The 18,572-nt window shown below is 46.3% G+C and overlaps 1 protein-coding gene across 2 annotated transcripts in view; it reads right to left on the bottom strand.

Annotated features, from left to right (window-relative positions):
* Nucleotides 1-18,572, bottom strand: part of MYOM2 (myomesin 2) — a 103,014-nt gene that overhangs the window by 50,433 nt on the left and 34,009 nt on the right. For both annotated transcript variants that reach the window (XM_021670185.2, XM_064369783.1), the window contains exons 14-18: nucleotides 11,862-11,989; nucleotides 7,884-8,067; nucleotides 5,633-5,807; nucleotides 4,064-4,185; nucleotides 2,034-2,221 (exon numbers count right to left, since the gene is read on the bottom strand). In XM_021670185.2, coding sequence (XP_021525860.2) covers nucleotides 2,034-2,221; nucleotides 4,064-4,185; nucleotides 5,633-5,807; nucleotides 7,884-8,067; nucleotides 11,862-11,989 — 797 coding nt within the window. The remainder of the gene's footprint in view (nucleotides 1-2,033; nucleotides 2,222-4,063; nucleotides 4,186-5,632; nucleotides 5,808-7,883; nucleotides 8,068-11,861; nucleotides 11,990-18,572) is intronic.

Raw genomic sequence — 18,572 nt, forward strand, 5'->3', positions numbered from 1 at the left:
GAGATGGAGCCTGATATGTCCTCCCTACTCAGACTCCGCAGAGCAAGGGCCCCCGGGCTGCCAAGATCCCTGGGGTGCTGCAGTCCTGGGCCACCCCCCAGGCCCTCAAGGACATTGCCTGGCTGGGGGACAAATCTCTAGGAAGGCCTTTGGCCAACTCCAGGAGCCTCACTCTGCAGGGCCTGTGGAACAAAAACACTCTCTAGGTAAACACTGTTTCAAAAAATAGCTTCCATAGCAAGATGATTAAGGATAAACTGCTTCAGTCCAAGGCGAGGGCCTTCATCCTCCTCACTGAAGTAGCTGCGAAGCATTCAGAAAGGAAGCAGGTGTTTTTCCCAGGAATTTCGCATGGAGCAAAGAACTGTTTTGCTGAGTGAGATGAGCCAGGCACAGAAGGACAGACACGTGTGATCTCACTCAGACGTGGAATCTAAAAGAGCTGCACTCACAAAGACAGGGACCCGAAGGGTGGGCCCGGGGCTGGGGAGGCGCTGGACAGAGGGACAAAGGTGCTGGACCTGGGGACAAACTTCCAGCAGGAACAGGAGGGGCGAGTTCTGGCACTTCTTGCACAGCACGGAGATGATGTAACCCATAATAATGTGTTGTAGATGGATTTCAAAAAAATTTTAGAATAGATTTTAGGCCAGGAACATTGGCTCACACCTGTAATCCCAGCACTTTGGGAGGCTGAGGTGAGCAGATCACCTGGGGTCAGTCAGGAATTTAGGACCAACTTGGGCAACATGGTAAAACCCTGTCACTACTAAAAAAATACAAAGTTAGCCAGGTGTAGTGATGCGTGCCTGTACTACTTGGGAGGCTAAGGCGGGAGAATCACTTGAATCTGGGTGGCGGAGGTTGCAGTGAGCCGAGATTGTGCCACTGCACTCCAGCCTGGGTGACAGAGTGAGACACTTCTCAAAAAATAAATAAATACATAAATAAACAGATTTTAAATGTTCTCACCACAAAAAATTATAAGTACTGAAAGGCAATGAAGATGTTAATTAGCTTGATTTAATCAAGCTAATGTACCCATAATCCATAATGTAATATTAAAATATTACATTGTACCCCATTCATACATACAATTGTCATTTGTCAATTAAAAATAAAATAATTTTTAAGTTGAGAACATTTAGACATTCTAAGGCATCGGAACACAGATTGAATGTGGGCAAGATATCAATAATGTCACAATAAACTGGAAAGTTGCCCATATGTCATAATGTATACATAAAATATTAAAAATATATTACACATTATAAGAGATATATTTATAAAGCAGAATTTTCTAGTAGACAAAGATTAGCTCTTCGAAGACCTTGCCCCCTCCAAAAAGAAAGCCCTCCTGTTGGAGTGTAAGAGACTCTCCAGGGGTCTGTGGCTGTCTTGGGGTTGGGACGGGGGCTGCAGTGTGAGGTGAGGGTCATTCATCCATGCTCAGATGAGGGTTCAAGGGCCAGACAGGGAAACAGGACCGTGGTTGCCAAGGGCGCGTCTGGATCTGACCCCAGATTTCTGAGCTCTGTGTCCATGTCCGTGCAACTGAGCATCATGGGCACTGCAGCAAGGGACTTCCCTGGAGGCTTGAAATACAAGCAAGTCTCAGGGAAGTGGTGGGTGACAGGCAGAGAGTCAATGTCACTCTCTTCCTAAACATACATTCAGCATGACTCTCCCCTCGGGCACCCCTGTGAGACTGCATCCCTACCCTCAAGGCCTCAGAGCTTGGAACAAGGGACGTTATCACGGGTACCGGGACCAGGTCCTGGTCACACCAGAGGTCACTGACTCACTGTCAGACCCACTCCATCACTGAGCTCTGTTCTTCACTGCTTCTCAGAAAGAAAAAGAATATGATTCCTAGGATCTTTTCAGCTCCAAAGCTTCATGATCTCATGATGCCATTTTTTAACCTATTTTTGTGTCTGTATCAAATTATCTAATGTCACCAAACTCAGAAACACTGCCCAAAATGTAAAAGAACCACCCAGGCAAGAAAAAACAGACAAAAACCAACCAACCGTTAGGATTGTCGGTTTGCTGGGCGAGGAATTGACCTCGTGCCAGTTTTTATGGTGAACTTCGCGCTTGTCCATGTAGTAGCCCAGGATGGGTGAGCCACCGCTGAACTTCGGGACCTTCCAGCCGAGGGTCATGGAGCGGCCATCACAGTTGAGGAGCGTGATCCCGTAAGGATGGGATGGCACGGCTGCAAGGAAGCACAGCCAGGAAGTTACCAAGGACCTCAGCTGGGGGCTTTGTCCCGGGGCCGCCAGCTCTAGCGTGGCAGAGGGAGGAGGAAGCAATGTGGAGATGGGCCTAGACACTGTGCCCTCTGATCCCTCTCGACGTACATTTAACCATTCTGATCTTTATGCCTTTTTAAAGGGGATGAGTATAAAAATAAATAACAGTTTATCTCATATATATTTATTGCTATTCTAAATGTATCTGCTAAGGTTTCCATAGGACAAGGGCACCGAACAGTTTAATCTGGTGTGAACATTTGACAGAGCAGATGTCCTGTCCTCCCTGTCCCTAAAAGAAGCTTGGAGAGGAGCTTTCGCCTTTACAACCGTAAGGAGCAACTACTCTGCATCTGTGGCCAGAGACAACAGACACTATTCCAGCTTATTTTAATTTCCTGCACAGTTATAGGAACTTCAGATTCCTTCAAATGAGTATGAATTCTTGTTTCCCTGTTTGAGCAGGACATTTGAAACAGACCGCCTTCAGCTATCAGGTCTAGAATGGATGGGCCTGAGTCAGCTTTGCCCCAGCTCTGAGTCATCTCAACATGGCCATCCTCCGTTACCTGAGACACAGGTGACTAGAGTAAGTGATTCTTACTGTAGAATAAAAACAGGCCGGGCGCAGTGGCTCATGCCTGTAGTCCCAGCACTTTGGGAGGCCAAGGCAGGAGGACTGCTTGAGCTCCTGAGTTTGAAACCAGCCTGGGCAATATGGTGAAACTTCATCTCTACAAAAAAATTAAAAACTCAGCTGGGCATGGTGGTGTGTGCCTGTGGTCCTAGCTCATCAGGAGGCTGAAGCGTGAGGATGGCTTGAGCCCAAAAAGGTTGAGGCTGCAGTGAGCTGCAATCTCACCGCTGCACTCCAGCCTGGGCAACAGAGCGAGACTCTATCTCAAAAAAAAAAAAAAAAAAAAAAAAGGAGTGACTGGCTTTCACTTAGTAGGAGTGACGTAAAAAGGAAAATGGGAATGTTTGAAAATCCCTCTGAAAAAATTGAGAGGAGATTAGAGTCATCTTAAAACAAAAGAGTCAGTGCTATTGTACCTGGCTAGGTGTCATCACAATTGACATTCCCTGGAAATCCAGCAGCAATATCATTAGAAGATAAGTTTTAATTTCTCAAAATATTATAAATTTAGTTGGAGATGAAAAATCATTAAAGAGCAAAACTGTTCTCTCTGTGAGTCAAAATACGTCATATGTGGCATTCGTGTTTCAAAATCTTCCTGAATATGTGTGCTTTCTTGGTGAGGTGCGTTTCACAAGGAAACAGCCACAGGGATGCAACACAGCTTTATAGAGCAACTGTTCTGCGGACGGCCCCTGAGACCTAGGATCCCAATTGTCTCGTTTGATCGAAACTGTAAGCACCTCTATTTACGAACAAAGTCACAAAGTTCTATAAACGTGACATTCCCTGAAATGACTTAAGTTCCTTGAACTGAGTAAGGTGACTGATGTTGCTGTATTTTAGCATATATTTTGAAAAGAGAAATGTATCCCCTACAGCATATATTTTAATGTGAGTACAGGTATTTGGCAACACATGTGACCTCTAATAATGTTTTTTATTTTTAATTTGCACTTTATTGGCATATTATCATTTCTGCCTCTCGCACTATCATTTCTAAGACAAGCTGCCAGCTGAGAGGCTTTGAAGAACTGCATGTTCTCTGTTCAACCATTTGGTCTCCTTTTTCCTCCAATAACATTCCAAATGGCATCATAAATGTTTCTTCATACAGAAATTACAGTGTACGGGAGCGATCGGCACAGAACAGTCGTGAGTGACTTACTGAGTGCCGCCTGCACTTTTATGACGTCCGATTCTTGTGAATTTTCACTCATCCCCACAGCATTGACAGCCTTGACCCGGAAGATGTACTGCTCTCCCGTGGTTAAGCCGTGCACCACGAACCTGAGAAACACAGAGACCAGGGTCAGAACTGCGAAGCTCTGCTTTATCTCTCCCGCAGCAGAAGCAGAAATCATGCTGAACACATCATGCAAAAGTTTTATTCATCACATACATCCTTCATTTCCAGTTCTAGTTAATTAGCTCAACATTTAGAGCCTGAAAGTAAGGTCATGGCACCCAATTACAGCTGGAGTGAGTACACATGGTGTCAAAGCCACTTGTTCTGTGACTTCACCTTTGCTTTTGCACTTTCTGGGCCTCGTCTGGATCAAAGGTCTATTATCCAACAGTATGCCATTTCTTATCTGAAAGAACCCATGTATGTAAAATGTAATGAGCAGTAATCATGTCGCAGTGGCTAAAGGACAAGCCTTTGAAGTCAGATAGACTAGCCTGGAATACTGGCTTTGACACCTAACAGATGTTATCGCCTTAATCAAGTTTCTTAACCCCTGTAAGACTGTTTTTCTATCTGTAAGATGGGGATGATAATCCCTACCTCGCAGCATTGTTGCAGGCACTACATGGAAAACTCTAGGTAGAGAACTTAGCACAGGTGCTTTGTGCAGGGTAGATACTCAGTACCTGTAAGTAATGATTATTCATCACATACAGTCAATAAATATTCTCTAACCATTTCCCTGTACTGGAATAATGTTTTAAGTTTCTTATTTTGATTGATCTTTCTGCACTTGGTGTGGACTGAGAAGAACATCTAATTGTTATTCTTCTCAATGCCATCTCTCCTTGTTAGCCACTGCTTTTTACAGTGTATTTTTTTAAGATTTTAAAAGGAGAAATGGCTGAGCCATAACTGATCATCTGTCCACAAGTGTGATTCTAGCAGCTGCCTACATTTTCCTAAGAAGCGTGTTGCAGAGAAACCTAATAACCTCGGACATCCCCGCACACACAGCAGGCAGCAGGAGGAAGTCCTCTCGAAAGGCGGGGCCACTGGCTTTCGCCTGCAAAGCCAACCAGCATCCCCCGAGCTGCCCCCACCACGAGCACAGTGTGGTCTGGCGGGGTCTCCATCAGGAGTTGGAGAACAGAACTCCGAGGCACGTGAAGAAAGCAACTTTAAAGTTCAAAAAAATCAATACAAAAAATAAAATGACTTTCACATCATAGTCGCTATTTTTAACTCTCCTAGTCAAAGAAAAGGCTTAAGTGCTAATTACGTCAGAAAAAAAAAAACAGGTTCTGGAACTCTCCTTTAATTCATAAATAAATCATTTCGGTGAAGATGAGCATGTGTCGTAAGCAGCTCATCCAAGTGGTCAAACTTTAAAAGTACACAGCCCTCTCATGCCTGAGGCTCATGTATGCAGAAGCCTGGCGACCGTGGTTCTCCCTGTGCTGGGGGCCACGGGACCTAAAAGGTCTTGCTTCCCGTGCTTCATTTCACGGCTGACTCCAGGGCCGGGATGGGAGGCAGAAACCGCACCTGTTGTATCCGATGGGCTTGTGGTTGCAGGGTTCCCAGGCGTTGGTTCCGGCCACGCAGCAGTCCACGTAGTAGCCCAGCAGGTCCTCCTCGTGCTTGGGTCTGTCCCACTGAACCACCACTGACGTCTTGGTGTTTCGGGATGCAAGAACCCGACCAGGAGCAGAAGGGACAACTTTACATAGGAGACAATAGGAGTGATGAAATGGCATCAGAGCTTTGGAGGCTACACCAGAGATCTCCCTGACCTTTTCACAGGGAACTGGACAGCCAGTTGGGGGTTTGGAAGAAATTCAACAAGGGGTCCGAGAGCAGGAGCCGAGTCTGGGGCCAACCACCTGAGGGACGTTGGGAGGGGTTGGCCACTCCTATCTCTTCCCAAGCTCCAAACAACTCCTAGAGACACAGAATGACATCCTGAAGCCTCCCGTCCTCCAGCAGAGCTTTAAAAAGATCCTCCGTTGGCACTGGGGGTCAGGCTGCCTGGGTAACAACTATTTTTTGGACTGGAAATTACCAATTTTAAGAAAGTAAGACTCATTTTTATCAGATCTTTTGGAATCTCCCAGGGGGACTCAAAATTCAATCATGACGTGACCATCAGATCTTCTCATCTCATGCCAGACCTCACTAGTGGACTGCGGATCGGGGTCTGTTCAGGCCATGGTACCACCCGTGTCCTCTGTGCCGGCCATCTGGGCCAAAACCACCGCGTTTCTCAATTATGCTCATGGTCATTTTCCACATGTGTCATAAATCCAAAGAAGGCTAGGACCTGTGAGAGACAGCTGGTGTCATCAATCCTGTGGTTCTGGGTATGAGTTCTAAGAACTTCAATTAAAACCAGAACCAGGTAGAAACTTGAGGACACCCTGGAGGCAGCTGGCCTCATGACCTTGTTCATTTCCATATCTGGCTTTCTCAGGAAACACGGCATAGAGAGAGAGAGTGGAGGGTACCCAGGCACTCAGAACTGCGTTCCTGACACCAACATGCCTCCCATGAAGGCTTCTGGGGACTTCCATGGGGCCTCCACTTACATGCTAGTTAACTGCAATCCATGAAGGAGTTATGACTTCAGGGATTACAATTCAAAATTTCTGTAATCTGTATTTGAAACCCTCCAAGAGGGACCCTCAAGCCAGATGGGCAAGAAACTCTAGTGCCTGGCTGGGTGCACTAGCTCACGCCTGGAATCCCAACATTTTTAGAGGCCAACGTGGGAGGATTCTTTGAGTTCAGGAGTTCAGGACTGGCCTGGGCAAGATGGTGAAATGCACAAAACAGTTTTTTTAAAACACACACACACACACACACACAAAAGAACCCTAGTGTGCTTAAAATTTGAATTACTTTAAAAGTGATCATTGCAGAGAAAAGGGAACACTTATACACTGTTGGTGGGAATGGAAATTAGTTCAACTATTGTGGAAAGCAGTGTCGTCATTCCTCAAAAAAAGAACTATCATTCAACCCAGCAATCCCAGTACTGGGTATATACCCAGAAGAATATAAATTGTTCTACCATAAAGACATATGGGTGTTCATTGTAGCACTAGTCACAATAGCAAAGACACGGAATCGACCCAAATGCCCATCAATGACAGATTGGATAGAGAAAATGTGGTACCACAGAATACTACGCAGCCATAAAAAAGAACAAGATCATGTCGTCGGCAGGAACACGGGTCGAGTTGGAGGCCATTATCTTCAGCAAACTAATGAAGAAACAGAAAACCAAATACCAAGTGTTCTCATTTATAAGTGGGAGCTAAATGATGAGAACACGTGGACTCATAGAGGGGACCACACACACTGGGGCCTTTCAGAGGGTCTAGGGTTGGGGGAGGGAGAGGAGCAGGAAAAGTAGCTAACGGCTACTGGGCTTAGTACCTGGATGACAAATAATCTTTACAACACACCCCCATAATACAAACCTACACATGGACCCCTGAACCTAAAACAAAGTTAAAAAAAAGTTTAAATAAAACAATTAAAGTGACTATTTCCTAAACGCATTTTTCAACTCACTTACCGGTTTCATGAAAAGAAGATGGAGCTTTGGAGAAATGTCAAGAACCAAACAAAACATGTCAGAGAGCTCTTAATCTCTCATAAAGTGATTTTAAAGTCAACTTGAACTTCAACTCGCTTACAACATTAATGTCTTTAGTCACACAATTTAAGGCTATTTGGTGTCATCCCACTCTTAACCTGTCCTGACTTGGGGGCACCCAGGGTGATGGCTCACCAGTTATGTCCTGGGCCTGAATGGGAGACGTTATCTCTGACGGCTCGCTCAGGCCGTGCCGGTTTGCTGACAGCACTCGGAACACGTATGACTTCCCCTCCATAAGGTCAAACACGGCATATCTCGGGGACCTCACAGCCGTCTGGGCGTTGACTCTCTGCCAGCTGCCACTCCCCACCACGGACTACAAAGAGAAATGAGACTGGAAGTCAAAAGAGAGTGGTTCCCAGAGTTGTGTGGAAGAAAGCTCAGTTCCCGCCACTGCAGGTCCACCAGGCGCTCCCGCTGCGTCTCACACACAGAGGATGGTCATGAACCTTTTTTTTTTTTTTTAGATGGAGTCTCGCTCTGTTGCCCAGGCTGGAATGCAGTGGCATGATCTCTGCTCACTGCAAACTCCACCTCCCGAGTTCAAGTGATTCTCCTGCCTCAGCCTCCTGAGTAGCTAGGATTACAGGCACACGCCACCACATCCAGCTAATTTTTTATTTTTAGTAGAGACAGGGTTTCACCACATTGGTCAGGCTGGTCTCGAACTCTTGACCTCATGATCTGCCTGCCTCGGCCTCCCACAGTGCTGAGATTACAGGGATGAGCCACTGCAGCCTGCCTTTTTTGAGCTGTATGAAACATGATGCCAATTTGGAGAAGGAAGTAAATTACCCAAAGTTGGTAAGGTTTACTAATACAATTTTTTTTCCATTAAATTATTCAACCATAGAAAACATAAGGGAATCAATACCTAGGTTGTAGTTTTAGTAAAATGGAATTAACCTGCAAATAATGAAAGATAATTTAGGAGTATATTTGTAAAATTCCATCGTAACTCAGTGGGTCGCATTTCAATTTAAAATTATTATCATAGTGTGGCTACTTGGGGTAGTGATAAAATGTCAGCAATCTAAATGACTGTCAATATGGAAAAACACATTATATGTGCCTAGATTAAAAACCACATAGCCACCTAAATATTGTATCACGATCTTTAGTCTAATAAGAGGAATTATGTTATTTTTGTGAAATGTAACACAGAATGAAAATGCAAATATAACAAGTACATTAAAATCTATGGAGAAAAAGACTATAAATATATGTACCACATATTAATATGGCTATTTTATATGATGGAATTATAGTTGATTTTTAATTGCATTCCATGTAACTTCTCTGTCTTTCCCAAATTCTATATACTGCTTAATTTTTGTCTTTTGTAATTACTTTAAAAACCCTGATTACATGTTTTATTTTATTTTTGCACATAGAGATAAAACTCCTTTTTTGAATGTAGTTTTGTGGTAGTAAAAGTTGGGTATACACTGACCCTGCTAAGTCTGCTGAAAATTTCAGACAGCGACCCAGACTTCTAGAAATCAGATTCGTATTTGAAGGAGTTTTCTCTCAATTTGGTGAATGTGAAAAGTCGCCATCTTGCATCTGCCCCAGGCATCGGTGGTGGAAACCCCACAGCATCATGGGCCTGAGACCCTCCCAGCCCCAAGCAACCGCAGTCCAGGTGGCTACAGGAGAGCTTCCTCTCCTACATCGGAACGTGGACCCACAATGGGAATGCTTATCCGCTGCTGGGGGAATGTCAATGAGTTCAGCCACTGGGGAAAGTAGGTTAGAGACTTCTCAAAGAACTGAAAACAGAAGTACCATTCCATCCAGCAATCCCACTACTGGGGATATGCCCAAAGGAAAATAAATCATTCTACCAGAAGACGCATGCACTTGTGTGTTCATCGCAGCACTCTTCACAACAGTGAAGACACGGAATCCCCCCACCCGGTGCCCATCAGTGGTGGACTACATAGAGAAAATGCAGTGCAACCCCATCGTGGAATACTACACAGCCATAAAAAGGAACGAAATCCTGTCCTGTGCAGCCACATGGGTGCTGCCGGAGGCTGTTATCCTAAGTGATTTAACACAGGAACAGAAAACCAAATACCGTATGATCTCACTTACAAGTGGGAGTTCACGTGGACACAAAGATGTCTACAGTAGACACCCAGGCCTACCAGATACGGCAAGGGCTGAAAAACTACCTAGGGAGCGCTGTGCTCACCAGCTAGGTGATGAGATCAACTGCACCTCGAAATCAGTGTCTCACAACATGCTCTTGTCAAAAGCTGCACAGGTACTCCCTGAGGCTGAAATAAAAGTTGAAATTACATTTTCTTAAAAATGTGTGTCTGCTGCAAAGGCATAAGAAGGAGACAATGGACTTGGGGATTTGGGGGAAAGAATGGGAGGGGAGCGAGGGATAAAAGACTACGAATGGGGTGCAGTGTACACTGCTCGGGTGACAGGTGCACCAACACCACTAAAGAACTTACTCATGTAAGCAAACACCACCTGTACCCCCAGTAACTTATGGAAAAATAAAATAATAAAATTTACCAAAAAAAAAAATAAAGTGTGCCTGTCATGTCATCAATACTGACAGCAGGCAGGGATGTCAACAGAGTCTGCCCACACACCAACTCCCGGTAGAGTCCTCGCTCTAAAAGTGTGTTCACAGGTGAGGTGTCGTGGCTCACCTGGCCTGCAAACACATTAAAATGCCTGTAATCGCAGCACTTTGGGAGGCTGAGGCAGGAAGACTGCTTGAGCCAGGAATTTGAGACCAGCTTGGGCAACATGGCGAGACCTCCTCTTTACAAAAAAATTGAAAATCAGCTGGATATGGTGGCGCACACCTGTGGTCCCAGCTACTCTGGGGGTCAGGGGGCTGTGGCAGAAGGAGTGCTTGAGCCCAGGAGGTAGAGACTGCAGTGAGCTACAACTGCCCCACTGCATTCTAGCCTGAGTGACAGAATGAGAACTGGTCTCAAAAATAAAAATGCGTTTGCAAACTTGGTGTTTCCGGTAGTGACCAAAGATGAGGGGAGTGAGGGGCCTGAGAATATGGCTTCTGCCCTAGGAGAGCCCCACAGAGGGACTGGCCACTTGTATTTTCATAATGCAAATAAGTACACTTTGTCACCCAGAATTTATAATGTAATGCTTTACCCTGAAATTATTGCACTTTCTACCCCCCAGATACCATGCATTGCAGATGAGCAGAGAAGGCCAGAGGGTCCTCCTTCATTCTGGAGTCTGAAATATGGTCCATTTCCATTTCTGTTTCTGCCATGCTGTACTGAGTGGTGCTACATGGGATTATTGTATTAGATGGCATAAGCTTAGATATGTTATATTCTCCATCACGTGCATACTATATGTTGTATCACATATTAGTATATAAACTTTAGTGACAGTCTCTGTAGGACGTTGGAGGCTTATCCAACTATGGCCTACAACCCAACAGAGGGTCACCAAGTCAGATTAGTGGGTCACAACCTGTGTTTTTAATGCCACAGAACAGACCAGCTTAAAGAGAGAATGCATGCTGGGTGAGGTAATCATTTGCGAGATTCTCTAGGTTACATACATACACATGTGCCTGTGTCTGTTGTGTAAGTGTTTGCAGAACTGCAATGTACAATGTATTTTGTATTTCTTTGTATGCATTCAGGTCAAAATAGAAGCCTTGCAGCAGATGATCTGGTGATTCCAACCCCTTTCCGTCTTGCGTGAATTTCCTATACACGACTGCCACCCAATGGCCACATGGCTCGTACACAAGCAAAGCCAGTGAGGAATCTAGAATACCCAGCAGGTCGGTGCCTGGGAAGTTGCAGCAGGAAGGAAAAGGTCAGCCATCTGCAGGGCAGTGGAGAACACAGGCGCCCAGAGAGGGAAGCAGCTCCTTGCTCACACCAAGGGGCAACACTGGGCTAGGACGCAGCCCAGCCCCCGGGGCCAATTTCCACCCCAGAACGGCCCTGCTGTGGCATGACCTCAGCCCTAACCTCATCTTCCCCAGCCACAGTGAAGCATCTGTACCCACAAATCATTTTTAAAACCCAGCAGACACGATGGTGTGAGGCCACGCAGAGGTCAGCTTTTCCAGGACACAGGCCCGGAGCTTACCTTCTCGATGAAGTACGTGAGTGGGTCCTTGCCGCGGGGAGTGGGTGGCTCCCAGCTGAGGACGACATAGTTTCTGCTGATTTCAGAGGCGTGCACGTTGGTGGGAGGCCCTGGAATCTGGACATCACCTGGAGGAATAATAAACTCAGTGAGTGCTGGAGGACCCTGCCAGTGCCACTGCAGCCCACCTCTCGGCACTGGAGGACTCTGAGAGGTGGGTGTTGCTCTTCATTTTGCTTCTATTTGGGCAAAGCAAACAAACCCCAAGGACTGCTTCTTCAGAGCCAGAGGATAAGGAACCATTAAAGATACCCAGTTATTTTGGCTTCCAATATAGAAATAAGCCAGTTCATAATAAAAGAATCTCAGCCAGGCATGGTGGCTCACACCTGTAATCCCAACACTTTGGGAGGCTGAGGCAGGTGGATCATGAGGTCAGGAGATCGAGACTCTCCTGGCCAACATTGTGAAACCCCATCTCTACTAAAAATACAAAAATTAGCTGGGCATGGTGGTGTGTGCCTGTAGTCCCAGCTACTCAGAAGGCTGAGGCAGGAGCATTGATTGAACCCGGAAGGCGGAGGCTGCAGTGAGCCGAGATCGTACCACTGCAATCCAGCCTGACAACAGACTGAGACGCCATCAAAAAAAAAAAAAAAAAAAAAAAGAATCGCAACCAAAAGTCTTCCAGATATTCTTCTGGAAGAGGGGGAAGGATTTACCAGAAGAAACCAGGGATAGCACCTGAAATGGAGTTCCTCAAACCATATTGGGAATCTGTGCAGAGAACGCATTCGCAGTCCATGTTCCGTAGTACAGAAGCACGGCAGAACCAGGTGGCCCCGCCTCGAAGGATCCTCTCTGGGTTCCTTCTTTATACTGTGTGCCCTCAGAGCACTTAAGTTATACACTTACTTCTAAAGCACCTTGCCTGCTCCTCCCTCAGAAGACAGGTCCCATATTCACAGGCGCTGTATTCTACGCCTGCATATTTGAGTTCTGGAGTGATGTTGATAAGCCCTTTGCAAATAACTATGCTAGAATATTTGCAGTCAGAGATGCTCCATATTCCCCTTTTCTGACATACATCTATTTTTTTAAAATATACTGTGAGGTGTGGGGATTTCTGTTTGAATTTATAGGAGATGCTCATAAGGAGTGGAAGTGGAGGTTTTTCCAGACCCACAGTTCTTGAAATTGTGATACAAAATATTATGAGCCTCCAATTAGATTAGCACATGATTAAAATGGTCTGAAACCTTTCTGGGACATCTCTGAGCCCTTCTTAAAACCCAGTTCTCCCTCAGGTCTCTGTGGTAGGCCAGAAACTGAACATGGAAATAGCACAAAGCAAGACTGAGTTTTGCTTCCTGAGTCCTGTTGCACGGCGCATTGTGTGTTCGAGGCAATGCAGGCTGAACTGGGATCATTCCAGTAAAGTACTGAATTTCAAACAAAGAGTCAGCATGTCTCCAGAAAGCACAGAGGGAGACCAGGGCAGGGGACACCCCACGGGCCTGCTCTCCACCCATGCACCGTGTCCATACCTCAAGACCCACAGAAAAAAGCATTACATAGAGAAGACCTGGAAAACTCATCTTCCTGTAATACACACTGAAATTCCAAAACTGAATTCTGGTTAATTTTCAGAGGTGCTAACGAGGGAAGCAAACAAGGGGACAGAGGAAACAAGGCAAAGAACAGAAGCAGTGAGCAGGTGTGAGCTGACAGCGGAATCTAATTCACACTTTCAGAAATGTCTTGCTGCCTTTGCCCCTGCACGTAGCAAAAGGCCCAGAGAAAGTTGAGTGAGAGACATTTCCTTTGATGACAAGGTGAGAAGAAAGAATACAGACTTGTCAGCAGGGGATCCCCGCGGAGGCAAGACACTTGGGTTATTCTTCACATTCTTCATCACCCTGGGCAATGTAATCACAGGAGCCCTGTGGATTTGCAGATGCTCCAGCCATGGAGAGCTGAGAAAATGACTCAAAAGGATCCCATGAGCCAGGGAGAGGGAAGCACAGGGGTGGGAATGAGTGATGAGCCTGCAGCTGAGAGGGGAGCCAAGAGAAAGCAAATGAACGTTACGCACATGTGAGATGCCACTAGGCACATGCAAGACACCGCTAAGCACACATGAGGCACTGCTAAGCACATGTGAGATGCCACTAGGCACATGCAAGACACTGCTAAGCACACGTGAGGCACCGCTAAGCACACGTGAGACACTGCTAAGCACATATGAGATGCCACTAGGTACATGCAAGCCACTGCTAAGCACACGTGAGGCACCGCTAAGCACACGTGAGACACTGCTAAGCACATGTGAGATGCCACTAGGCACATGCAAGCCACTGCTAAGCACACATGAGGCACCACTAAGCACATGTGAGACACTGCTAAGCACACGTGAGGCACCGCTAAGCACACATGAGACACTGCTAAGCACACATGAGACACTGCTAAGCACACATGAGACACTGCTAAGCACACGTGAGGCACCACTAAGCACACGTGAGACACTGCTAAGCACACGTGAGGCACCGCTAAACACACGAGACACTGCTAAGCACACGTGAGGTACTAAGCACACGTGAGACACTGCTAAGCACACGTGAGGCACCGCTAAGCACACATGAGACACTGCTAAGCACACGTGAGGTACTAAGCACACGTGAGGCACTAAGCACATGTGAGAAGCTGCTAAGCACACACAGGACACCACTAAGCACATGCAAGACACCACTAAGCACACACAAGCCAATGCTAAGCACACGCAAGACATCACTAAGCACACATAAGACTGCTAAGTACACACGAGACACTGCTAAGCACACGTGAGGCACCGCTAAGCACACGTGAGACACTGCTAAGCACACGTGAGGCACCGCTAAGCACACGTGAGACCCTGCTAAGCACATGTGAGGCACCGCTAAGCACATGTGAGATGCCACTAGGCATATGCAAGACACTGCTAAGCACACATGAGGCAATGCTAAGCACATGTGAGATGCCACTAGGCACATGCAAGACACTGCTAAGCACATGTGAGATGCCACTAGGCACATACAAGACACTGCTAAGCACACGTGAGGCACCGCTAAGCACACGTGAGACACTGCTAAGCACATGTGAGGCACCACTAAGCACACGTGAGGCACTGCTAAGCACACGTGAGGCACTGCTAAGCACATGTGAGATGCCACTAGGCACATGCAAGATACCACTAAGCACACGTGAGACACTGCTAGGCACATGTGAGATGCCACTAGGCACATGCAAGATACCACTAAGCACATGTGAGACACTGCTAGGCACATGTGAGATGCCACTAGGCACATGCAAGACACCACTAAGCACACGAGGCACCGCTAAGCACACGTGAGACACTGCTAAGCACACGTGAGGCACCGCTAAGCACACATGAGACACTGCTAAGCACACGTAAGGCACTGCTAAGCACATATGAGACACTGCTAAGCACATGTGAGATGCCACTAGGCACACACAGGACACCACTAAGCACATGCAAGACACCACTAAGCACACACAAGCCAGTGCTAAGCACACGCAAGACATCACTAAGCACACGTAAGACCACTAAGCACACACGAGACACTGCTAAGCACATGTGAGATACCATGAAACACGAGATGCTCTAGGCACATGGAGACACTAAGCACACGTGAGACACTGCTAAGCACATGTGAGACACCACTAAGCACACATAGGACTGCTAAGCACACACGAGACACTGCTAAGCACATGTGAGAAGCTGCTAAGCACACACAGGACACCACTAAGCACACGTGAGACACTACTAAGCACATGTGAGATACCATGAAACATGAGATGCTCTAGGCACATGGAGACACTGCTAAGCACACGAGACACCGCTAAGCACACACAAGATACCACTAAGCACACAAAAGACATCGCTAAGCACACATTAGACACCACTAAGTACACACGAGACCCCATTAAGCACACATGAGACATCACTAAGCACACACAAGACACCACTGAGCACACACGAACACACGAGACACTGCTAAGCACGTGTGAGACATCACTAAGCACATGCGAGACACAGGCAAATGGTTCTACCCCCAAGGCACTGATGCTGCCCTCATCTCTGCTTCAGCCCTGAAGGCTCCCTAGCCCTGTTCCAATGGGCCAAGTCAATACTAGATGAAAACAGTGAGATGTGTACAAACACACGTACTTTCTGTATTATTACATGTTATGTACATTATCAATATATAATACATATTATTGTTTTAAAAAGCTTTCACATGCAGTATCTTGTTTTGGGTTCTGTTCATGTATGGAGGAAGATACTATTGGTCTCCACTTAAAAATCCAGAGATGGAGCTCATGAAAACGCAGCACTTCCCTAAGACCGCACAGCCACTGGGTGGCTGGATTGGGGTCCAGGCTTAGGCCTTCTGCTTCCAACTTCTGCATTTTGCTCCCTCATCCACCTAAGGAAAACCACAACCTCCCCAGGAGATTTTTCTCTAAGTTAATGAAACACCAAGTTTATTTCAGATGTGGTGGAATTCAAGGAGGTACCCGACAACAGGAGTGAGTTGGGCCGAAGGCAGAGCAGGTGACTGAGCACGTGGGCTGCAGATGACCCGGCCTAAGACAGCACCACCGACGCCTGCGCATGTAATCAGGAGAGAATCAAATGGTAGAACAGTAGAGTAAAAACACTCTCGTTATTTTCTGACAGAGTCTATTCTGGCCTTTCCAAGAATAGAGTATCCATTTTTCAATGCAGCAATTCAAGAAACACTGGGCAAGTTGGCTGATAGTAAGGAAAGAGCGTGGACACCATTTAGACGTTTGGAGGAAGACGTTGCCCAAGATTAAAATGATGAGAAAAACTCAGCAGAAAGTCAGAAACAGCAGAGGACCCCCTTTTAGCCAACAACAGTAATGAGTTTCTGTTTCATTAAAACAAGTGGAGTTTGCCAAGTGTTTTCTGGCTAAAGCAAGGGTAAAAGAAAAAACAATCAGCTGAAGAAAAAAGACACGGGTAGAAAAGGGAACTTCCTAATAGCAAATTTGTGAACCCCAGAATGGTTCGCTTAGAAATATTATGGATCTCTTTCCTTCGCCAAAGGTTTTTTAAGTTAGAGGAGGTATTCCTTGTTTAAAATGGCTGAGGGGAACCCCCATATCAACAAGCAGAATTTCGATTTCATACCCAGGTTGTTTCTGACCACGAACGTTGCCTGTTCGCTGTACACAAAGCGTCACACCAGAGAACCAAAGCCCAGGAGGCTATGCCTCAGGCAGTTTCCAAGTCCCAAGTCAAGCAGTTTTCCACCGGAGATTCTCACCCTCTGCCTCCCATTTCCCACTGCACACGCACAGCCTCGGAAAAGTTCCCTGAGGATGAATAAATCCCGCCACTTTGGCAACTGCCTCAGAGTGGGGGCGCAGGCCCAGGGAGCCAGAAATCTGCCTTGCTGAAAGCAAGGACGACACAAGGCCACAGAAAGTAGCATCTGAGTCTTTACTCCAGGCGGAAATGACAGCTACTGTGTCTGGACACCAAACTTCCATTTTACCAGCTGGCAAACCAAGCCTCAGGACGTGCGCTCTTTCTTCATTTGACACGAAATGAACAGCGGGCTACGTATATTCCACCACGATCATGTCTTGCTAGAAAGATAGACCGTCTCTCCAAAAAGGCAGGGTTTCTGCCTGGGGAAGTTTCATTCAATTACATTATTTCCCTTCCCCAGTGCTCTTCACAATGGCCTTTACAGAAGGCAAATTTTACCACAGATCCATGACATTTGTAAAGTAAGTTACGGCGTCTCACCGTGGGTCATCTTTGCCAGGCTGGAATCCCACGCACCCACTCAGAGTGGTACAGGCTGCGCATCTCCTCCCTGATCTGTCTGCCCACGAGGAGTGAGAAGGGGGACTGCCTGTTCATCCGGAGTCCCAAAACCAAGCCTGTGTACAGGCTGGCCTGCCTCGAGCGTGGCTTCCCTTCCGATAGACTCTGGAGCCATTTTTCATCATTCAAATGTCTGTGATTTAATCACCAAAAAAATGGGGAGGGTTTATCATGCATGGGACAGAATACCAGGTGAGTCAACCAGTCGGTGCCCAGGAAGCTGCACGAAGTCGCCCTCCCCAAAGTCTTCACTTCCATTCCTTATGTGCAGAGCGTCTTTCCTGAGTTCCGGGTCCTTCTGGAGCCAGAGGATTTGACGATGGCTTTAAAGGTTACCTTGGCTTGACCAGAACTCTTAATGGTCCTCTTTGGGGAGTTGATGTCCCTCATGGGATACACTGGGACATATGTTAGTTTTGAGATCCTAGAGAAAAATCTTTATGGGGCAGAAAATGCATTGTGTGGATATCAACTGGGGACATATCTGCTTCAGATGTAGAAAATCAATTAAGAAAAAGCTTTTTTGAGTCCACAGCTCTAGGAGAGAGAGAGAGCACGGCTCTGATTTTAAAGAGCAGCTCAGAATCACCCCTCCTTAGCTAGTGGCTCCAAACTGATTCAAAATCTTTCTTTATAAGCTTGCACCCATGGCACTCTATGAACTCTAATTCTAAGTCCAATTAAAGTCTTTTCATTTCTAGTTAATAATATTGGATTCTCCTTAACATATCATTCTTTCTAAAGCTCTCTAAAAGGAATATCAGGGAGAAAATATCCACAGAATCAAA

This window comes from Aotus nancymaae, unplaced genomic scaffold, assembly GCF_030222135.1.
Source record: "Aotus nancymaae isolate 86718 unplaced genomic scaffold, 86718_ANA_hifiasm-v0.15.2.pri h1tg000090l, whole genome shotgun sequence".
NCBI classification, from domain to species: Eukaryota; Metazoa; Chordata; class Mammalia; order Primates; family Aotidae; genus Aotus; species Aotus nancymaae.